The sequence below is a fragment of the Bos mutus genome, chromosome 15, assembly GCF_027580195.1.
Source record: "Bos mutus isolate GX-2022 chromosome 15, NWIPB_WYAK_1.1, whole genome shotgun sequence".
In the NCBI taxonomy this organism is placed as follows: domain Eukaryota; kingdom Metazoa; phylum Chordata; class Mammalia; order Artiodactyla; family Bovidae; genus Bos; species Bos mutus.
Genome location: NC_091631.1, coordinates 39,608,817 through 39,632,063, shown reverse-complemented (window position 1 = coordinate 39,632,063; position 23,247 = coordinate 39,608,817). Strand labels below are relative to the sequence as shown.

The following is a 23,247-nucleotide window of genomic DNA, read 5'->3' as shown; positions in this document are numbered from 1 at the left end:
TAGGTAAGATGGTCTGGTTCCCACCTCTTTAAGAATTTTCCACAGTTTGTTGTGATCCACCTGGTCAAAGGCTTTAGTGTAGTCAATGAAGCTGAAGTAGATGTTTTTCTGTAATTCTCTTGCTTTTTCTGTGATCCAACAGATGTTGGCAATTTGATCTCTGGTTCTTCTGCTTTTTCTAAAACCATCTTGTACATGTGGAAGTTCTCAGTTCATATACTGTTGAAGCCTAGCTTCAAGAATTTTGAGCATTACCTTGCTAGCATGTGAAAGAAGTGCAATTGTGTGGTAGTTTGAACATTCTTTCGCATTGCTGTTCTTTGGGACTGGAATGAAAACTGACCTTTTCCAGTCCTGTGACCACTGTTGAATTTTCCAAATTTGCTGGTATATTGAGTGCAGCACTTTAACAGCATCATCTTTTAGGATTTGAAATAGTTCACCTGGAATTCCATCACCTTCACTAGCTTTGTGCATACTAATGCTTCCTAAGGCCCACTTGACTTTGGACTCCAAGATATCTGGCTCTAGGTGAGTGATTAAACCATTGTGGTTATCTGGGTCATTAACAACTTTTTTGTACAGTTCTTCTATATATTCTTGCCACTTCTTAATCTCTTCTGCTTCTGTTAGGTCCATACTGTTTCTGTCTTTTATCATGCCCCTTTGCATGAAATGTTCCCTTGATACCTCTAATTTTCTTAAAGAAATCTTTAGTTTTTCAGATTCTGTTGTTTTCCTCTATTTCTTTACATTGTTCACTTTCTTATCCCTCCTTGCTATTCTTTGCAATTCTGCATTCAGATGAGTATATCTTTCCTTATCTCCTTTGCCTCTCGTTTCTCTTCTTTTCTCAGCTATTTGTAAAGCCTCCTCAGACAATTATTTTGCCTTGTTGCATTTCCTTTTTTTGGGGATGGTTTTGATCACTGCCTCCTGTATAATGTTATGAACCTCCATCCATAGTTCTCCAGGCACTCTATCAGGTCTAATCCCTTGAATCTATTTGTCAGTTTCACTGTATAATCATAAAAGGGATTTGATTTAGGTCATATCTTAACGGCCTAGTGGTTTTCCCTACTTTCTTAAATTAAGGCTGAATTTTGCAATAAGGAGTTCATGATCTGAGCCATAGTCAGCTCCTGGTCTTGTTTTTGCTGACTGTATAGCGTCTTTCCATCTTTGGCTGCAAAAAACACCATCAACCTGAATTTGGTCTTGACCATCTGATGATGTCCATGTGCAGAGTAATCTTTTGAGTTGTTGGAAGAGGGTGTTTGCTATGACCAGTGCATTCTTTTGGCAAAACTCCGTTAGCCTTTGCCCTGCTTCATTTTGTACTCCAAGGCCAAACTGGCCTGTTACTCCAGGCTTGACTTGCTACTTTTGCATTCCAGTCCCGTTTGATGAAAAAGACATCTTTTTTTTTGGTGTTAGTTCTAGAAGGTCTTGTAGGTCTTCATAGAACTGTTCAACATATACATATATCCACTCTTTTAAAACTTCTTTTCCCATGTAGGTCACTATATAGGGTATTGAGTAGAATTCCCCGTTTTATACAGTAGGTCCTTATTCGTTATCTCTTTTATATAGTTAGTGTGTATATAATAATTAAGATTATACGTGTATAATCCCAGTTTCCCAATTTATGTCTCCACCCCTTCCTCCCCCCTACCATAACCATAAATTTGTTTTCTACATCTGTGACTATTTCCGGGTTGTAAATAGGTTCATTTGTAACATTTTTTAGATTCCACATATAAGTTATATTGTATGATGTTTTTCTCTTACTTCACTCAGTAGACAATCTCTAGGTCCACGAGTTTTAGTGCAAGTGACATAATTTCACTGTTTTTTTATGGCTGAATAATATTCCATGTATATATGTGCTATGTCTTCTTTATCCATTCCTCTGTTGATGGACATTTAGGTTGCTTCCGTGTCCTGGCTATTGTATATTATGCTGCAATGAATATAAGGGTGTATGTATCTTTCTCAATTATGGTTTTCTCCAGATATATGCACAGGAGTGGGACTGCAGGATCATGCTGCTGCTGCTGCTAAGTCGCTTCAGTCGTGTTCGACTCTGTGCGACCCCATAGACGGCAGCCCACCAGGCTCCCCCGTCCCTGGGATTCTCCAGGCAAGGACACTGGAGTGGGTTGCCATTTCCTTCTCCAATGCATGAAAGTGAAAAGTGAAAGTGAAGTCGCTCAGTCGTGTCCGACTCTTAGTGACCCCATGGACTGCAGCGTACCAGGCTCTTCCGTCCATGGGATTTTCCAGGCAAGAGTACTGGAGTGGGGTGCCATTGCCTTCTCCGGCAGGATCATATGGTAGTTCTGTTTTTAGTTTTTTAAGGAACCTCCATACTGTAATCCACAGTGGCTGTTCCAATTTACATTCCTACCAACAATGTATGAGGGTTCCCTCTCTCCACACCCTTTCTGATGGGTTCTTTTTTTATATTTTAGTTCCTTATTAAAATCTCACTGTATTAATCTATTCTTTTCCCTAATACAGTTTGCATTCTTATTACTAACGCTTTGAACTCTTTACCAAGTAAATTACTTCCACTTCATTGTTTCTTTTCCAGGGTTTTCTCTTGTTCTTTCAATTGAAATAAATTCCTGTATCTTGTCATCTTGATTAACTTGCTCTGTCCCTATGAGATTAGGTGAAACAGTTACTGACTCCATGGATGTCCTTGTGTGGAAGTGACTCTATACAGTCTGCATGTGTCCAGTGGCTTTGGTGGGAGAGCTGGATCTGACAGAAGCATGGGTCACATCTTTCCCCACGGTGTTCTGGCAGGTGTCACGTTGGTAGGAGGTGGGGTTGGAGATGGAGGGGCTACATGTAGAGCTAGGTGTGAGCTGGGCCGTCTGCTTTGCTCAGTGGCTGATATCACCCTACTGGGAGAGAGGTCCGGTCTCAAGTTGCTGAAGCAGAAGCTCTAACGTAGGATCTGAACTGGCTCTGTTCCCCGTAAGTGTGTGATCTCCCCCTCCCATCACCATCTCCCTAGAGCAGAGCAGGATTGGGCTGGACTGGGTCACAGAGGCGGTCTGTGTGTGGGCTGTGGCAGTCCCAGCCCTAGTTAGGGTCTTAGACCGCTTCTGATGTGCTGTCTCCATAAGCACCAGTAGAAGTTTCCCCTGCCCCTTTCAGAGGCTGTTCCATGTCCAAACCAGCTCCATCCCTCAGAATTGAGCATTCCCCTCGGCTGCAGCAGCCCTTGTCCTATGTGGAGCAGCCTCATGGAGCAAGTGGGGCTGGAGGAGTACTCAGCTCAGGCTGGGGCAGTTATGGCAAACCAGCCAGGGTCCCCTGCTGTTTCAATTGGCTTCCTCTGCCTTGTTTTGAGAGCTAGCAAGCGTGCTCCTCATGAGAAGAGTCTAGGTTTCATATAGCCCTCCTATTTGTCCTACTGATTTTCAAACCTAAGGGGACTCATCCACCTGGTGTCAGATTCCAGGGCCAGGGTGCCCAATATGTGGCTTAGACTGCCCCCTCCCCAGGGAGGATCTCTGTCCATGTGATCCCCCTCCTCATCTGCGTCCCCTCCCAGGATCAGAGGTCTCTGATCGCTGCCCTTCCTTTCCTACCCAATTCTGTGCAGGTCTTTTACATAGCGTTGGTTGTACAAGAGTCTTTCTGCCAGTCTCCAGTTAGTTTTCAGTGAAAATTATTCCACATGTAGATATATTTTTGATGTGCTCATGAAGGAGGTGCGCTCTGCATCCTTCTACTCTGTCATATTGATACGTCTCCTCTGTTTTAATGTCCACTAAAATTTGAAGTGTATCTTCACTACAATGGGTTAATGATCTGCTTAAAGCTATTTGATGTCTTGGAATCAGTTTTCTTACTGGTGAGATTGGGTTTTGTGAACATATGAGAGAGAGAGAAGTTGCTCAGTCATGTCTGACTCTGTGACCCCATGGACTGTAGCTTACCAGGCTCCTTTGTCCATGGGATTTTTCAGGCAAGAGTACTGAAGTGGGTTGCCATTTCCTTCTTCAGGGGATCTTCCCAACCCAGGGATCAAACCCGCGTCTCCTGCATTGAAGGCAGATGCTTTACCGTCTGAGCCACCAGGGAAGCCTTGTGAACATATGAAGGGCTCCCTAAATGGTAGTTTCCTTTCAACTTTCCCATCTTTGCCTAGTAATAGAGCTTAACGGATAGCTGTTAAGTCTGTGCTTAAGTCTGTTAAGTCTCCATGGCACAACTCCAGGGGGTACCATTCACATAACGTAAGCCCTGCTCCTTGAGAAATCTGAGTTCATTCTTTCTGTAGGTCATTACCACTAGGTGGGCCTGGTGAAGTGGGGGACTACAAGCAGAGACACTACTTATTGTGTGTTCTTAGCAAGAAAGCCAAGGGCCACATAGGTAGTTCCTGGTAGGCCAGTAGGTGGGCCCTCTCAGCTAGGAAAGGAGCTTTGGATTCCTAGGAATGATCTATGACTCCCTGCAATATAAATACAGCCTCTTTAAAACCTTGGGCTAATAAATTGTATTAATAGCAAGTCAGTACTGCTCTGATCTCTTCTTTGTGCTGGTCCAGAGTCCCTGTCTGGGAGCAGACAGGACTGTAGGGCTCCTGGATAGACGCCAGAGCAGAGGCTGTCTGGTCAAGGCCAAGGAAGAGACAAGTCAGACTCAAGGCCAGGCCCTCCATGGACCCGCTTAGGCCACCCCAGCCTCCCTCATCCCAGTCTGAGGTCCCTTCTCTGATGCCTTCCTACCTCCATCTTTGAGTTCCCTGACCAAGGTGGGAGGAAATCTGGTGGCTCAGTGCCACCAACTGGTGGGGGCTGGAATGAATGGGGTGGTCACAAGCCCCCTACTCGGGGTGAGCCCAGGCTCTAAGATGTCCTTTGTGCTCCAGCCTCCATCCCATCTCCAACGGATGGAGCTCATATGCAGTCTTTGCCTTGCTCTCCTGTTTCCATCCTTTGGTATGGGTTATTTTGGCAGTGATTTGCTACCCTGTCTAGTGATTTAGCCATAAGCTTTACATTAATTTTTTAAAATATGACAAGCATCCAGAAAAGTACACGCTATACACACACACACAGAGTTTTAAACAGTTGTATGAAAACCCTCATGTAACCACAATTCATGTCCAAGGTTGACTATTGCCAGTACCCTAGAAGCACCCCCTTCCTCTCTGCATTCAGGTTCACAGTCACCCTGCAAAGGTAGCCACTATCCCCACTTTTATCACGATTACTCTTGATACATAGGATGTAAGATTACGTTCCATCAGCAATATATGAACCTTAAACATCAAACTGTAGTTTTGCCTATTTTTATACTTCATAATACACAGATTTATACTACACATTATTTTGTGAATTTTTTTTTTACTCAAAATTGTTTATAGGATTCATCCTTTAAACAATTTCATTGATGTATATTTTATGGTTTTGTTGAGGTATCACTAACTAACTCTGCTCTGTTGTCTTTCAAGAAAATTTCTCAATTTCTTGACTACTTCTGGTGAGTTTTCAGTGCCTTGAAATGGCTGCTTTTGAGCATTTTGTCCAGTTTTACACTTGCTTTTTTTGCAGAGGATAATCACTGACCTCTTCATGCTTCAGCAACTAGAAGTCTCTCTCGTGATTTCTCACTTCATTCCTTTTTATTGTTGCCATTGTGCAATAATCCATGGTATGAGTGTACTTCAATGTATTTAGCTTGCTTACTGGGGATGCATATGCCAGTATAGTCTATTATGGATATTCTTAGACTAGTGGCCTGGTATATGGACCTGTGTACTTAGGAGTGGAACTGTTAGTCATAGGGTATATTAGTTTTCTATTGCTGCTTTAACATATTATCATATATCTGGTGGCTTAAAAAAATCCAAATTTATCATCTTACAATTCTAAAGGTCAGAATCTAAAACGGGTGTCACTGGGATAAAATCGAGGTGTCAGCAGGGCTGTGTTCACCTTTGGAGATTCTCAGGGAGAATCTGTTTTGCTTTTTCTAACCCTCTAGGGGCTGCCTGCATGCTTTGGCTCACAGCCTCCTTTCATCTTCAAAGTCAGCGATGGCTGGTGGAGTCTTTCTCATGTTGCATCACTCTGGTTATCCTGGATCATCTGGGGGTTCCAATGAGGATCCAGCTGAAGATCCTCAACTTCCATCTGCAAAATCTCTTTTAGTATGTAAGGTAATAATGGGTCCCAGGGATTAGGACGTGGACCTTTTGAATCATACATTTACATTTGTATGATAAATCTTAAATACAATTATTTTTTTAAATTTTTGGCTGCTCTGGGACTTAGCTGCTGCGGGTGCTCTTTTATTTTAGTTGAGGCAGGCTACTCTCTACCTGTGGTGCTCAGGCTTCTCATCGTGGTGACTGCTCTTGTTGTGGAGTATGGGCTTCAGTACTTGTGGCTTGTGGGCTCCAGAGCGCACAGACTTAGTTGCTCCACAGCACATGGAATCTTCCTGGATCAAGGATCAAACCCACGTCCCCTGCATTGGCAGTCAGATTCTTACCCACTGTGCCATGGAGGCCCCTATGATAAAATCTTAAATGTATTACCTAGGACAAATAGGGACTTCCCAGGTGGCACTAGTGGTAAAAGAACCTGCCTGCCAATGCAGGAGACATAAGAGATGTGAGTTTGATCCCTGGGTCAGGAAGATCCCCTGGAGAAGGAAATGGCAACCCACTCCAGTATTCTTGCCTGGAGAACCCCATGGACAGAGGAGCCTGGCAAGCTACAGTCTATAGGGTCACAAAGAGTTGGACACGACTGAGGTGATTTAGCATGCAAGCACACAAGGACAAAGAGCAAGCCTCTGTTGCTGTACATCCTTGCTAACACTTGTATCAGAGCTTCAAAATTTTTCCACTGGTCTATAAACTATCTCCTAAGGGAATGGGGGAGGGAAGTTCAATCATTTCCCATATTTCCAGCCTCTGACCAAATCCTTCCACAAACAGTATTGATCATCTACAACTAACCTGCCTGGATTCTCAGCATTGTTTGAAGTAGCCTGGTCCCAGCTCTTAGACTCCTTATATTTTAGACATTCCATCTGCCTGCTGGCTGTCTTACATGCAGACTTCATTCCTATCTGGTTCTATGTGTCTTCTAGTCCCCATCTGCCTAGAGTGCTGGTATCTTAACCATATTCAAAGATGAGTCTATTTGAATGATTACAGAGTGGTCATGTGCAACTGAAGAGGCATGGTATGACACCCTAAATAAAAAGCCACCACCTTCATGCCGATATTTCAGCTGCTCTTTTGGCCATGAACTTGATGCTAAAGCTTGGCTTGCATTTACACTAACTGGGCTGATTCATTAGAAAAGACCTTGATGCTGGGAAAGATTGAAGGCTGGAAGAGGAGGAGATGACAGAGGATGAGATGGTTCGATGGCATTATTGACTCGATGGACATACATTTCGGCAAGCTCCAGGAGATGGTGAAGGTCAGGGAGGCCTGGAGTGCTGCAGTCCATGGGGTTGCAGAGAGTCAGACATGACTGAGCAGCAACTGGGGCACTAAAAGATTATGAAGCGTGAGTAGCAACAGTCATCTGAGATGGAAACCCAAAGTTTCCAGGGGATTTCCAGGTATAACAGAGCTTTGAGTGTGAAGCAGCATGGCAGAGGAAGCATTTTCCTGACCTTAAAAATGTCTGCCATAAAAAAATGCCTCTGCTACAGCCAGTTTGATGTTGAAACACCCTCAAAAAACTACCTAGATTAGCACTTTTTGAAAAGTCTACAGCATTTACTACCAAATTTCACTTCCCAGGTAGAAGCAAAGAAACAAGAGAGAATGCTGGGGTACACGTCTCACAAAGTACAGTCTCACAGAATTCCATTTCACTTCTACTTTATGCACTGGAAATTCTCAGCATGGGCATAGTGCCCAGTATAATAGCAAATAAAACAGACGTGTTTTTCCATTCACATCACTCAGGAAATTTCATATTAAGCAGTTCAATAATTATATAAGAAATGTCATCTATATGCTGAAATATCCCTATAGATTAATTGATATTGGAAAAACTGTGTTAAAGGCTATAAATGCTTGAAAACTGGTGTCAGAAGGAGAACTTCCAATCTGTAACCAGGAAGTTTCACATTAAGCAGATCAAGAAGATGCAGCTGAAATGCTGGCCAGAACTCTTCCTGCTACATTTCCCATACCCAGAAGCAGGGTGCTTTTAACAGCTGGCCACAGGACCGCTTAGAGCCCACTTTTCAAGGCATTAGAATGGCTCGAGTGGCCTTGCAGGGAGAAAGCCTCAAAAGGGACAACAGCATTGCTACAACTTCACCTCTGGCAGCAACCAGGTGCTCAAAACAAGGTGATAAATAGGACTAAGAAACTGGCTTTTGCTGGCCAGCTGATAGTTACTGAGGTCTGGAAAGCGTCATGAGACAAGGACCAACTAATGTGTTCACAATCGACCTCTTTCCTCTGGTTTTCTTGCTTTGTCCTCCAGCCTCATGAGTAAAGGCATTCCCACAAGATACTGTCGCTGCTGCTGCTAAGTCGCTTCAGGCGTGGCCGACTCTGTGCGACCCCATAGACGGCAGCCCACCAGGCTCCTCCATCCCTGGGATACTCCAGGCAAGAATACTGGAGTGGGTTGCCATTTCCTTCTCCAATGCGTGAAAGTGAAAAGTGAAAGTGAAGTCGCTCAGTCGTGTCCGACTCTTAGCGACCCCATGGACTGCAGCCCACCAGGCTCCTCCATCCCTGGGATTTTCCAGGCACGAGTACTGGAGTGGGGTGCCACTGCCTTTGCTAGCCCTTCCCTTTTCTTTACATGCTTTCCTGTTGTTCCATTCTCGCTTGGTGTATAAGTGGAAGACTTGCAATGATATAACCACAGCCCTGGTCTTTGGCCTGAACTCCAATTCTCTTTGGTCAAAACCTCAAGGTTTCCAAAGCTGACGCTTACGTCCCCTCTCAAGCTTGTTTTTCCTCTTAGGTTCCCCAGTGCTGCTGATGGTGTCCCACACTTAACTATCTGTTCTTCACACTGCCTTCCAAGTCATCTCTCTGGAATAGAGCTCTGATCACACCACCCACCTGCTCAAGAACCTTCCATGACTCCTACTATTATGGAATCAAGTCCAAACTCGCTGCCTTGGCATCAAATCCCTCCAAGACTTGCTTCACCATTGTCAGCTAAACTAATTAAACTCAAAAGCTTTTGCACAACAATGGAACTATGTATAAAATGAAAAGACAACCCACAAAATGGGAGAAGTATTTGCAAACAATGCTACCAACAAGGGATTAATCGTCAAAATTTACAAGTAGCTCATGTGGCTCAATATAAAAACAAACAATACCCCCAAAAATTGGCAGGCCTAAATAGACATTTCTCCAAAGAAGACATATAGATGGCCAAGAGGCACATGAACAGGTGTTCAACGTTGCTAATTATCAGAGAAAGGAAAATCAAAACTACAATGAGATCGCACTTCACACCAGTCAGAATGGCCATCGTCAAAGTGTCTACAAACAAAATCTGGAGAGGGTGCGGGGATAGGGGACTTCTACACTATTGGTGGGAAGGTAAATGGATACAGCCACTATGGAGAACAGTGTGGAGATTCCTTAAAAAACTAAAAACAATGCTCCCATATGATCCAATGATCCTACTCTTGTGCATATATCTGGAGAAAAACATGGTTTGAAAGGATACATGCACTCCAATGTTCACTGGAGCACTGTTTACAATATCTGGAACGTGGAGGCAACCTAAATGTCCATGACAGATGAATGGATGAAGACGTGGTACATATATACAACAAATATTATTCCGCCTTTAAAAAGAATGCAATTATGCCATTTGCAGCGGCGTGGATGGACCTACAGACTGTCATACCAGGTGAAGTAAACCGGACGAAGACAATATGATATCGCTTATACGCAGAGTCTGAAAAAATGATCCTGGTGAACTTACCACAGAACAGAGAGAGACTCACAGACTTAGGGAACTTATGTTTACCAGAGGGGAAGGGATAGATTGGGAGTTTGGGACTGACATGTACACACTGTTATATTTAAAATAGATAAGCAACAAGGACCTATGATATAGCACAGGGAACTTTGTTCAATACTCTATAATAACCTAAATGAGACAAGAATTTTAAAAAAGAATAGATCCATTATGTGTATTACTGAATCAATTTGCTGTACACTTAAAACCGACACAACATTGTATACTCCAGTATAAAAGAAAAAAAATACAAAAGCCTTATCTGATCCTTCCAGTTGAGCCCAACTCCCACCATCTCCTCCGACATGCACAAATGCGCACATTGCTTTAATTAAGCACAAGCAAGGGAGCGCTGCTGGAGCATTTTGCTGCTTTTTGCATTTTTTCAGCCTTAACCTTTGCAACGCAAACCTGACAAATCAAGCCTTGTCCTTAGGCAGAGTTGGAGCTGGCAGAGCGCAGAAAAGGTAATTACGCTCAGAGCAGAGCGCCTGTGATGACCTCTGCATCTTCCCCTTGCCTACCTGGGAGATAGCTCTCAGGCAGGTCAGCACCCTGTCCAGGGACAGAAGAACCTGGAAATCAGGCCAGGACAGTTCTGCAGCAGCACCTCTGCTCTGCATCCTGTCTGCATGGGCCCTTATACTGATGATCCCACACGTGGGATTTCAGGTTCCTTTTTTTTCCCTCATGGCTGTGCAATCTGCAGCTCACCAAGGATCCCCAGAACTGAGCAGCTGCACCCTGTCCCACCTTCCCTTGCAACCGCAAAGAAGGTTTCAGAGAAGACAGTCTTCCCTCTGGTATCAAACACGAATCATGCTCTCTGCCGTGAAAGCCTGTGTGCAGGGGAAGGTCTTGCCTCTTGCCACGAACCCAGGGAAGAGCAAAGTACCTTCTGGCCGTGGTTTTGGCTTTTCCAATCCTCCGTCTTGCATGAGCTCAAAGGCAAAGGAGACATTCAAGACCTGGAAAGAGAAATGAAGTGTGTGAGGCGCTGCACATTCATTCCTGGCCCCTTGAGGCTCCCTGGGACCTGCCCCTGGAAAGTGGAAGAACGAGCACTGTAGCCAGAGGGGCAGGGGCTGAGCTAAACTGAGGCTGGCTTTTGAAGCAGAAACAAGGCAGCCAAAGTGGGGCTGCCACACAGAGTGTGGACGAGGCCTAGCCTCTGTTGGTGAAGCACTCCTGGAGGAGTTAAAAATCTTCTCCGTGTCCTACTGTGTTCCTGAGTCACTGCCAGGACTGTAAACTCAGGAACATCTGTGCTCACAGTTGAAAGAATCAGACAGTAAGACATGTTCAAAAGGACCTTCCTGGTGGCGCAGTGGTTAAGAATCTGCCTGCCAATGCAGGGGACACCGGTTTGAACCCTGGTCTGGGAAGATTCCACATGTTGTGGAGCAACTAGGCTTGCGAGCCGCAACTACTGAGCCCGTGAGCCCTAGAGCCTCTGCTCCACAATGAGAGAAGCCACCACAGCATGAAGCCCATGCACCGCCATGAAGAACAGCCCCAGCTCGCCAGCAACTAGAGAAAGCCTGTGAGCAGCAAGGAAGACCCTGTGTGGCCAAAAATAAAATAAATCTAAAAATAAAGTTTATGAAAAAAAGACATTCAAGAGGCAGAGAAAGGTTTCTGCTTGGGGCCAAATGCCCGTTGTCTAGCAGGCGGGCAGTGGCAGCCCAGGAGAGGCATCAGAACTCGGCTGAGAGGGAGCCTCACATCCGACCACTTTGCAGCCACCTTCCCTGTCACCTCTGGGGAGGGATGAAGCTGGGCTGTGGCCCCCGGCAGGAGGGTGTGGCCAGGGGTCTGGGGTGCAGGGGAGGAATGCTCAGGGGCCTGTAAGTCGCTGCTTCCCAGCTCAGCTGTGCGTCACCACGGCCCCCCTCATCCAACCACTGAAGACCCTGGGGAGACAGGAAGCTGCCACCTTTACCCAGATGGTCCCAGTACAAGTATGGGAAGATGGGTCAGGCATGTGGGCTGGGGCCTCCTCTTACCTTCTGTTCAAAGCTGTCTGGGGTCAGGAAGAAGCTGTGGAGGGGCACGAAGTAGCCCTCCAGGAGCCCCATGAGCAGCACCAGGTACACCCCATCTGCAAACTGGAGGAGAGAGCCAGGTGAAGGCACTGGGCCCTCTAGCCCTCCAGCCCCGGCCCATCCAGGGGCCAATCAGCTTCCAGGTCAGCCCCCAAAGGCTATGTCCTCAGGCAGGCTGCTGGCGGGCACTGACGAACAGTGGCCCAAGGTGGGAAGGCCTGCTGCCCCACGTCCGGCTGGTCCACACACAGGCCCATGCTCCTGATCTCAAATGGTCCAGTATTTATTGAGCACCGACTCTGTACCAAGCCCTGATCTGGCACAGGGAGCACAGAGGTGGGTCAGGTGTGGCTCCGGCCCTGGAGGAACTCACGGTCCAGTGGGGAGACTCCTGTGGAGGACAGACATGCAGCTGCTGCTGCTCTGAGGGAGGGCAACATGCTGGCCTGCGTGAGACTGGGAGAGGTCACTCATCCCGTGGCAGGCACCGGGAAGGCTTCCGGAGAAGGTGCTGTCTGGATGGAGACGTGAGGGCTGAGCAGGAGTTAGCTCGGGAGGGCAAGCAGGAGGGAAAGGATAAATATGTTTATGTTGTCTAGAACACTGCTTGGCATGTAGGCAACACTTAACACGTATTAGCTATTGTTATTTTTTATCCTGGAAAACAACAAAGCGGTCAGGACACAACGTCCTGGCTCTTGCTGACAAAGCACAACCGTGTGCTCAGGGCCATGGCAGGAGGCTTAGAGCTAGTTCCTTCCATCAAGGACAACAGAGGCCTGACTGGCTGAGAACCTGGTCAAAAGGAACAACAGGCGCTGAAGCCAAGCAGGGGGTGCAGGCTTTCCACTCAAGGGAGGGGGGCACGTGTGTGCTGGGCAGGCTTTGTGGGCACAGTGGGGGCTGTGAGATGAGGGGAGTGTGAAAGGAGTAGGTGCTGTGGGTCTAGAAGATAAATGGCCTGAGTGAAGATATGAGCGGTCAGGTGCATACCTGATATTCTAGAACCTTTCAAAGGAGGCAGAGCCATCAAACATTTGTATAAACAACAGTTGCTAGAGTTCACAAGAGGTCAAAGTTCTTGGAAGCATCTTAGGAAACTTTTAAAATATTAGACTGAATTACCCAGAATCTGGGCTGGGCCCAGAGACTGAGCTCTCCTGGGTGACTAGCTGGTGGGGCTGTGGCTCAATCTTGGTTATGGGCAAACCACCCTGAGCATGAACTTGACCTAGGAGTGGCTTCCTCCCTGTGTTCATCCATCTGGCCTTCAAGTCAGGCAGGTAGGGCCTGAGCATGACTCATTCCAGGCCACCCCAGGGTGGACCATGAGAAGCAGACCCCAACATCTGTGTCAAAATCAAGGCCCTTCCATGGCACAGATTAGCTGGGTCTTCCTCTGGATGTGGCTGGAATGGGTTGAGGATGAAAGAATCCAATCTGTCAACTCAAAGGAGGACGTTGGGTTAGGGTCAGGGTTACTCATAGCTCTGAGTGCCATAGACCTAGCCTGCTCCCACCCCCGATTGCAGTTCTAATGACTTGGTGAAACTTGCAGACAGACCCCACATGTGCTCAGCAGAGACCCCCTTCCCTGCCCATGAAAAGTGAAAAGGAAGTTCCAAGGGCTCATTCCAGCTCTCTCCAGGAATCATTACTTCTGCAGAGTGTCCCCGTCTCCCATATATGCTGCTGCCTCAGAGTCGAGACATACCCAGGGAGAGCTCAGTCACAGACCTGGGAATTACCCTTAAAAATATAGGAGGTGCCCATGTATTCAAAAGAAAATCACACTTAGAAATTAATTGCAAATGAAAGGAGATTGGGAAATGGGACACATTACATAGTCTCAAAGTAGCTGCTAAATACAGATTAGCTATTAATTATAAAGGGGAGGAGCTTTACAGTAGGGAAATCTGGGAGAATGCCAACTTAGCCAAGTGATCAAAGTTACCACCCCCAGGTACAGAACTGATGGACAAAAATACCTGAGAACACAGTATTGTCTCAGTGGTCCTGCTCTTGAACATGCATAACCTACCTCTAATCATGAGAGAGAGAAACAGATTCTATGCACCATATAGCTCTCATTCTTCAAAAATGTCAGTGTTAGGCAGACAGGCTGAGGATTTGTTCTTTATTAAAAAGAGACTAAAGAGACATGACGACTAAACGTATCAGGTGAGAATATCAGGACATCTGTGTTTCTTTGAACCATGTGACACTGCTCATGTCAAGAGTAGTCAAGTATCAGCAATTTCACACGGTTCAACCAAAATAGGTTAACACCGCACTGATGTTAAAACTGCCTGAATGTCATTACTGTATTGTGATTCTCTAAGAGCATGTACTTGTTCTTAAGAGACGTATGCTGAAGTATTTAGAGGTGGGAAGAGGAAAAAAATCCCTAAATGTGGACAAATGCTAACAATTGGTGTATGTGGGTGAAGAGTACACAGGGGTTCATGACAATATTTTTGCAGATTTTCAAAATGAAAAATAGGAAAAAATTCAGAGAAATCTCATGCAGTTCACCCCTCTGAGTAGAAGAGAATTCCCCTCCCTTCCCCAGAGAAGCTCCAGGGTCAGGGTGGAAGGCCTCCCGGCAACGGGGGGCCCTGGGAACAGTGGTGGTCCTGCGGGGTCTTGTCCCCGACCCTGCACTCGGGGTTGTCACCCACCTGGGTTTCCAGTTCTGTGACCTCCAGGTTCAGTTTATTCAGGTGTTTGTTCACGAAAGTGATGAGTGTCTAGAAGAAAAGCACAAGCCAGGCCTTGAGATGGAGATCTTGCCCTGGAGGCTGCCCCGTGACTCCACCGTGAGGACAGAGGACGAGGTCCAGCCAAGGCGGGCGCAGCCAGTGAAGCTCTTGTGGAATTCCTGTGTCCACAGAGAAGGGCGGCCCCCAGGATTTGCAGTCCTAGGCACTGTATGACTCAAATAGCCAGGCCCAAGACTGGGCAAGGAGCAGGGGGTGTGAGAGGACAGAATGACAGCTGGGTGCCTGGGCCCAGGCTCAGGGGCCAGAGGAGAAATGACCACATCGGGTCCCTTCTGGTCCCCCCTCCACTAGGTACGGGTGCCTGTGTCCAGGGAGACAGAGGGAGGTCTGCGTGAGGAGCAGGGATGGCTGGGGTTCAGTGTGGGTGGAAGACAGGGGCCCATAGCCTCAGAACCTCCCAGAGATGCTGTCATCTGAATGGGAGAAGAAAGAAACTAGATAAGGCATCCAGCAAGAACAAGACAGGTGAAACAGACATCAAGCAGGAAAGCCCTGTGCTTGTGGTCATCTGGACATGACACCAGTTTCAGAAAGCTTGCAAGCTGCTGGGGGCAGTTTTCCTGATGTCTTTTGACACCTCACTCCCCTTCCTCCCTCCCGCCCTCCCTCTCAGGCACCTCTTTCCCACCTTTTTCACCACGTTGAGCTTGTCTGGTGCATGGTCGAACAAGGTGTCAAAGGCATCACGTTCTGAAAAAAAGAGAAAGCAAATAGAGCCCAGAGCTAGTGCCGCCCCAGGCCCCAGGCCCCAGGCTCTACAGACTAGTGGTCAACTCCAGGTGAGAATTCTCTGGGGGATAAACTGTGCTGGAAACTTGGGAAATGGCTTGGGCAGAGGTTTGGGGTGGACTCTTATCTTGGGGGCCTCTCCCCCTGTGTGTGTGTGAGCTCGTGTGTCCACCCTCTACATCGACTCTCTTTAGGCTGGGTTTGGAGGGGCTCTAGCAGGCAGACTGGCTTGGAACTGGCCATTTCTCTTCACAGTTTTGTATTCCTTGATACCATGATTTAGTCATGGTTCTAAAGTGTTTCTGAAGCTTTCTGGAAGCAGAATATCATCCAAATATCAAATCACTTCACTCCCTAATTTTCAAAACCCAGACAGGCTTCCTGGTAGAGGGCAGATAGGCAGACTGGGAGCCACAGAGCTGCCCACAGAAGGAGGCCCGCTCCTGAGGGATCCAGTCACTCCAATCCTTTTAGCCTTGCCTTCCTCTTCTGTAAAATGTGCACTGGACATGAAGCTCCCCTAGGTGGGTTATGAGGATGAAAGACTAGAAAGTACATGGTCCTTAAACTCTGAAGTATCTGCTGATTTATTATTAGTATGATTAGAATATTTCAAAATATTATCCACAGTGAATATAGAATCAGAGAAAATAGTGAAGCCATGCCCCCTGCAGGGATTTTCCTTGCTACAGCCCCTAGGTCCTCTGATCTGAGGGGTGAAATAGTGGAAGGAGGTACTTCCCTGGTGGTCTAGTGGCTAAGGTTCTGCTCCCAATGCAAGGGGCCTGGGTTCAATCCCTGAACAGGGAACTAGATTCCACATGCCGCAACTAACAGTTTGCATGCTGCAATTAAGACCCGATGCAGCCAAATAAACAAATAAAAAATAAATAGTAGAAAGAAAGAGTGGAGACGGATCTGCCAATGGGAATGGGGAGTCTCCGAGAAGAGCCCAGGCCTGGGAGGCTCGTGGTCCTGCGCTGCCTCTCCCACTCTTGCACCCACTCTTGATGATTAAATCTGAGAATGGGAATTGTGATCTTGGACATTCAGAGACCTTAGAAATAAACCCAAGGTTCTGGGAAATGGGAGAGGTAGGAGGTGTGATGAGCAAAGAAGCAGCTTTGAGAAGGGCTGGACAGAGTAGGGAAAGGGGACTGTGCTGTGCGCATCACTTGCTCTACTTCCACAATATTTGCAGAGCAAGACTGCCCTGCGAGCGCCCAGGACCCATGCAGAAGCCCAGCAGTGTCGACAGTCTAGTGACCTGCAGGAGGACTGCAGCCGTGGTTCCTTCTCTTCCCACCAGCGGCTGACCCCACCTCCCCACCAGCCAGCCCTGTCACCAGGCTGGCGCAGACAGACAGGCAGGAAGCAAGCTGAGTGCCTGTTCTTTAGCTGCTGCAGAATTAACTAGACCCCACTGGCAGTCACCAGCACCAGAGGACAATCTTACGCAACTCACCATGCCTTCCAGAAAGAGCCCTGCGGGAAGAAGAGAAAAAACAGTGTGACTCTTCTCTCCTCACCTTTGGCTGCAGACCCCCCAAAGCTTCCTTCCTTGGCATCTTATTCTGCACTGAGTCTCCAACTATGGGTGGTCTTTACCACATTACCACTTCTTTTTCCCCTTTGCTTTACAGATATACTGGTGTTCACACAGAGCCTGGTATAAGTGATGCTTAAAGGACTTGCTTTAACTTTATTTCTTGCTTTAAATAAACTCATATTATTGCTTACAGTTGAGAAATACTGGACTCAGAAATTCAGGATCCCCAACGATGTTTTAGGAGCAGGGCTCAGGGACCATCCCAATATGGCATTTCACTGCCCAGTTTGCTGAAGGCATTGGCTTGGGAAGGTAGGTTTGGCTCTCTCCTGTCCATCCTGTGATACCCACCAAGGCGCACCTGCCATTGACCTAGCATAGGTTTTCTCAAAGAGGGCAGGAATCGGAACCATACTCATAGCAGTGATGCAGCAAAGTAGTAAGAGCACAAGAATTAGGGACAGACCACTTAGGTTTAAGTCTTACAGAGCCGTTTCCTTGCTGTGTGACCTTGGGCAAGTTACCAAACCTCTCTGGGCTCCAAGTTGCTTACCCTTAAAATGAAGATAACATGGTAAACAACTCAATCAGATGTTCTGAGCATTACATGAGTTAATATATACAAATATTTCAGTATAATTTCTAGTATATACTAAATGCTAAATACATCTTTTTTCTCAATTCTTATTATGTTTATTCTAACTGTATATCTATCACCTATTAAGCAATGGCTTGCAGGTAGTGTACTACGAAGAATAATGAACTCAGTGTTCAAGTCAAGTAAACCAAGGATGGCTTTCTCCTCCATCCTTGGGTGGTGAGGTTTTAGGGGGTGTAATCATTGCTTCATGTGCTGCTGCCCTTTCCACTGGCTCTTCTTGTTTGAAGGATTATAGAGGAAAGTTGGAGGAGCAGGAGAAGATACAAATAAATTTTGCCTGGTCTTGCGTGTGGCCAGGGCTCAGGCCTGCCCACCGATCTCAGACCCCACACACCATCCCACTCTTTGTGCTTGAGAACAAAACTTATCTTTCTTATGACAAACCTCTTACATATTCGGATATTCCAGTTTCTGTGAATGTAAATTAAAAAAAAAAAAATCCACTCCACCACTGTAAGGTAGAGAGGGACTTTCTGGGTCATGGCACGTGACCATATAAATCAGATTCAGAAAAGGAAGAAAAACGTCCTTTTGAAGGTTAACAATTTAAATTCAATCCCATGTTTATGGCATGACGATTTCATGCTGGTTGGCTTTTTTGGGCACACTTTTTCCTGGAGTGCCACAAAATTAGAATTTTTCAATCACGGCTAATTCCCTCTCCCCACTTCCCCACCCAAGTTTGTACCTTAAGCATTGAGAGGCATGTTTTGAATGCACGGAAAAGGCTAAACTATAATCATTGGCTGAAGTCTAATCCCTCTTGCAATCCCAATAAATGAAAACTAAATATCAGCAAATGGATGAATTTCGGAGAAACATCTGTGTTCCATTACAGAATCGCTGGCAACAATGGTGTTGACATACTCTGTGTTACCAGTTATTTCCTCTTGGATTTGCCGAGACTGGAGGATTCCTTCTCGTTTCTGAAAACGGGGGTGGGGTGGGGAGAGGGTTGGGGAGGAGGAGAGAAAATATGCTTTAGAAAAATACAAAAAACTGATTAACATTCCTGATACTGAGAAAGTTACTGGCATTTAAGAAATGAATCCAGCGATGAGATACCGCTAGAAGTGAAACAAGGCCCCTGGTTTCCTGGGACTGGACTGTACCATTTATACTTAAGTGCAATTAGTGTTTATTCCAAACAAGTCGGCTGTTTCTTGGATGGTGACTCTTTTCTTTCTTTATTGGAAGACCTTCTGCTGGAAGCACACTGCCTCCTGGAGAAATCCACAGTAAACCAAATGGAAATGAAGGCCAGGGTGTGTCTGCCCTCCGACTGGGGCCACAGTGGGAAGCCGAGAAACACATTTAACTGGGGGGCGGGGTGGGGGAAGGGGGGGAGGGGCGTGGGTTTGGGTGGAGGAACTGAGGCCAACTTGGAGAACTCAGGAGGAGAGTTTTTAAAAAGTGTTTAACTAGGGGAGCTTTTAAGTAAGTAGTACAGTCCTTAGGTAACTAGCTTATGCTCTGAGAAAAGGGTAAGCACTTTGTAAGTCCATCCACTCATCCATCTGCCCATCATCTGTCTACCCCCTCCCATCAACTCATCCTCTTTCTTCTCCATTTCAGTAATCAGTGCCTTCTCCGTACAAGCCCCTCTGTTGGACTTATGACAGTTTCGGACCTCGAGGAACTTAAGAATAAAATGGGGTAGATGAACAGGTAAGCAAGAAGGTTTTCCTCAAACAAGCCCCTGGTTTATGCCTTAGGACCCAGCTCAATTATTAGAAAAGGATCTTCTTTCCCTCTCAAATGTGTGGTGGATAAGCAATAACATGGTCGCCCCCTGCAGAGAGGAAGTGCTGAGAGCAGGACCAGAACAAGTGCTTTCAGCTGGCAGGGTCAGCCTAGGATTGGGCTGGACACAGATGAGAGACCACTCTAGTGGGAGGAATGGCCCCAGCAAAAAAGGCAGAGTCCGGGGAGCACAGGGACGATCAGAATGCTGTTCGGAGAGACAGAGGCGGCTATTAGTCAATTTTAAAAAATTAATTTATTTGGCTACCCCTGGTCTTAGTTGCAGCATGCAGGATCTAGTTCCCTGATCTGGGATCAAACCTGGGTCCCCTGCTTTGGGAGCGCAGAGTCTTAGCCAGTGGACCAAGAGAAGTCCCTACTGTTAGTCAACTGAGTGCTGGTTTATGTGGGCATGTGAGCTGATGAAGCAGTGCTGGGGTTCAGGGAGACCTTCTGATGAAGGTGAGGAGAGAGATGCATTCATCAGGTCCCTACTCAATCAGTTACCAGACACTTGGAAGATAGTCTAGGCATGGCAAGAGGTTGTCAGAGCAAATCCATCTTCCACAAAGGCCAAGGTATGTCAAGAAGGAGCCTCCAAGCTTCATTCTCTTAGCTAAAGCCCACCTTCTGACCCTCCTGCCCAACTTTCACAAGCTTTTCTTGGCATTCCCAACAGCCACAGAAACTAGCATCCTTACAAAATCCTTTTACAGAAGGAAAGGTAGAGCTGGATAAAGGCCATGCCTGTATCTGGATTAGATTAAGAAGAATGAACTATCAAAGCAAAAAAGGAAGAAAAAAATGTAAAATACCATTTAAAAAAGATCCAGTGAGGATAAACCAGGACTGTCTCCAAATTCAGCTTCAACATATGTAAAAATTTTCACATAGGACTAATAAGGCCATTCACAGACATCAAACCTCATCTCCAACAACAGACAGAATTAATAAATGCTTGTACATAGAATGGAAAAGAATTCTGGGTTCAGTGCCCCTCATAGCATCCTGATTCACTTCGATCCACTATTTGTTCCCTAAAGAACTAACCCTCTAGTTCAGTCAGCATCTTACAGCCATTTGAGTCATGCTTCTGTGCCTGTTTAACTTGATAAAGCAAAACACCCCATAAAACCTGACATGCCTTGATGCCATTTTACGTAACACGTCCTCCTTTCTCCCTCATGCTAACGAAACGGCCTGCAGGAGAAATTAAACCAGCGATAGGCTTCTGATGGCCTATAACTGAGCTCAAAATAAGGCATGAGACACGGGCCTGCAGTGACCACTGTTTCACCCCTCATCCTCACAAATCCTGAATCATAGTTTTAAAAAATATAATGAAATGGATTCACACTTTATTGATTGGTAAAAAAAAAAAATGATACAATAGAGATGGCCTGGATTCACTAGGAAGATGCATACACCAGGAGGCTCTGGGCTGGCCGCATATCCATAAAATCCTTCATGCCATGCTTGACACAGTTGAGAGCCCAATAAGTGAGGCCAATTAGTCCCTTTCAGTCAGCTGCACTCAGTGTCTGAACCACACACGTTTGCATTGACAAGGGGCCTCTGATAGCCCTCTCCACTGCTTAGGCAGTCCTGTCTCTGGGCAAGCAGGGCCAAGGTGTCATATTCCTATTATATCCCCTTAATGTTTGGCAAGTTAAGTACCCAGAAGGCATTGGAAAAAATACTTTTTCATTAGGGCACAGCTGAGTGGCACCCCCATGTCCGCCTTTCCTCCGGTTCACTTCTGATCCCTGAAAGCCTGGCCCAAAGACCTTTCGTCCAGGAAGCTGGCCTGGCCTGGCTTCTCAAGCGAATCCTACTGGCCCTCCAGGCTCTTCTTCACCAAGGGATGGCAGAGCCGCCAGACAGAACCCTGGATAACCTTGAATAACCAGGGAGTTGTTCATTAGGGATGTTCTCCCTTGCAGCATGTTTATTTGGAAAAGAACAGAAGCCAACAAAATGACGACCTTTTGCTCAACAGCATAAAGTTGGAAAATAAAATTGAATTTGAGTATCTAATGGGGTTAGGAGCAGAATGAGATAGTCATGGGGAGAGAGCATCCCCTCATTGTGGAAAGGACAGAGCCATGTGTGAATGGAAATTCCACATAATAATCTGCACAAGATGACTTGATACCCCAGCTGCGCTTCTCTGGGCAGGTGAAAAGTGGTAGTGCCCTCAACATGGGCACGGCCTGTCAGGGTCTCTCTCAAACACACATGTGTACACATGCACACGTGCCCTCACATGCACAAATACCTGCCTCTTCTCAATAACTGTGCATTGGTTGTTTAACCAAAAAATGACTCTCCATGGCTTGTAGGACATATACATACACACATGGGAATGTGTTCTCCTAATCATACTACACAGACCTCACAAATATATACAGCACCCACCCTCAAATATATAACACCCAGGCGCCTTCCTCACAAAAGCATGTAAACCCCAGGCGCACGCCCCACATAAGGCTGTCCCGGACACAAGCACACGCTGTTCCACCCTTTGTACATTTATCGGAGATGAGCCCACATGCATCAGAAAGCTCACTGACAAGCTTCCCAACACACAGTGCACCCAGGCACACTCAGCATTCATTTGGTTCTCCTAGCAAGCTTCCCAGTGTGCCCGAGCTCACCCCGGAGCTCAGCCCCTGTACCCGTTAAGGGCACTGATGTTTGTAGGGGTTTCTGACTTACCTGGACCACAACCACTTGGATGGAAACATGGTCTGGGAGTCGGATTGGTGCCCGGAAATACTGGGACAGAGCAACTAGCAGATGCAAGATGGCTACCAGGCTCTTGGCATGGACAGCTGAAATAAAAGATGATTTATAAATCAGAGAATCTTCTTTCAGGTTCTAGGCAGATATAAACAGATACTCAAAACAAAGCAGTGCCACACAGGCTAATGCAGTCTGTGTCCTGGTCTTGTGAGGCCGTTCATGGCCATCAAACCTCATCTTCAGCTACATGCAGAATTAAATGCTTGTACACAAAATGGAAAAGAAATCTGGGTTCAGTGACCCCTCACCCAGCATCCTGATTCACTTTGATCCACAATCAATGCCCCTTTCATCCAACCCCTAAGGGTCAGGGGACACCCTTAGTCATTGTAGGCCTCACCCTGGGCCCCCTCGGTTCTCAGCCAGATCCCGTGGATTCACTTCTTAGATGGTGTTACTCCTGGATTGCAGTGCAGTGCTTCTCCACTCTGACTGGGATCCTGACAACAGCTGGAACCTGAGTGCTGATCAGCGCGGCGCCACCGCCACCTTCTTCACTCTCTGCCGATGACCGTAAGCATGTCTGCTGTTTCCCCCTCCCTTCCCATCTGATGGGGAACTCTATGGGTTATCACCCCTTCTCTTGTTCCAAGGCTCTACACAAAGCAGGCCCTCAATCAGTGAACACGGAGTCAGGACACCAGGTACCTTCCTTCATCCAGGGCTTTAAGACCCCCAGAGGAAGGCATGGGAGACACCCCAGGATTTTGTTGCTCTCTTGAGTGCCATGCATACTGAGTGCAGGCAGTGCCCTTTGGTCATAGCTGGGAGGGGATGTTCATGCCCCAGCTGCCTTCTATAGCTGAGCTGTGTGCTGGATGGTAAGCCGTGTATGCCAGAAAAGGCTGGGAAACTACTGAGTTGTAGCTTTCTGAGACGAGAGGACAAAAGGTGTGATGTAACGGGCACACAGGGTCAGGTCAAC

The 23,247-nt window shown here is 46.6% G+C and overlaps 1 protein-coding gene across 1 annotated transcript in view; it reads right to left on the bottom strand.

Annotated features, from left to right (window-relative positions):
- PARVA (parvin alpha) overlaps nt 1-23,247 on the bottom strand; it is a 180,010-nt gene that overhangs the window by 16,762 nt on the left and 140,001 nt on the right. The window contains exons 6-12 of the mRNA XM_070383944.1: nt 22,236-22,351; nt 18,642-18,700; nt 17,030-17,049; nt 15,464-15,525; nt 14,734-14,802; nt 12,014-12,115; nt 10,903-10,975 (exon numbers count right to left, since the gene is read on the bottom strand). Of these exons, the coding sequence (XP_070240045.1) occupies nt 10,903-10,975; nt 12,014-12,115; nt 14,734-14,802; nt 15,464-15,525; nt 17,030-17,049; nt 18,642-18,700; nt 22,236-22,351 (501 nt within the window). The remainder of the gene's footprint in view (nt 1-10,902; nt 10,976-12,013; nt 12,116-14,733; nt 14,803-15,463; nt 15,526-17,029; nt 17,050-18,641; nt 18,701-22,235; nt 22,352-23,247) is intronic.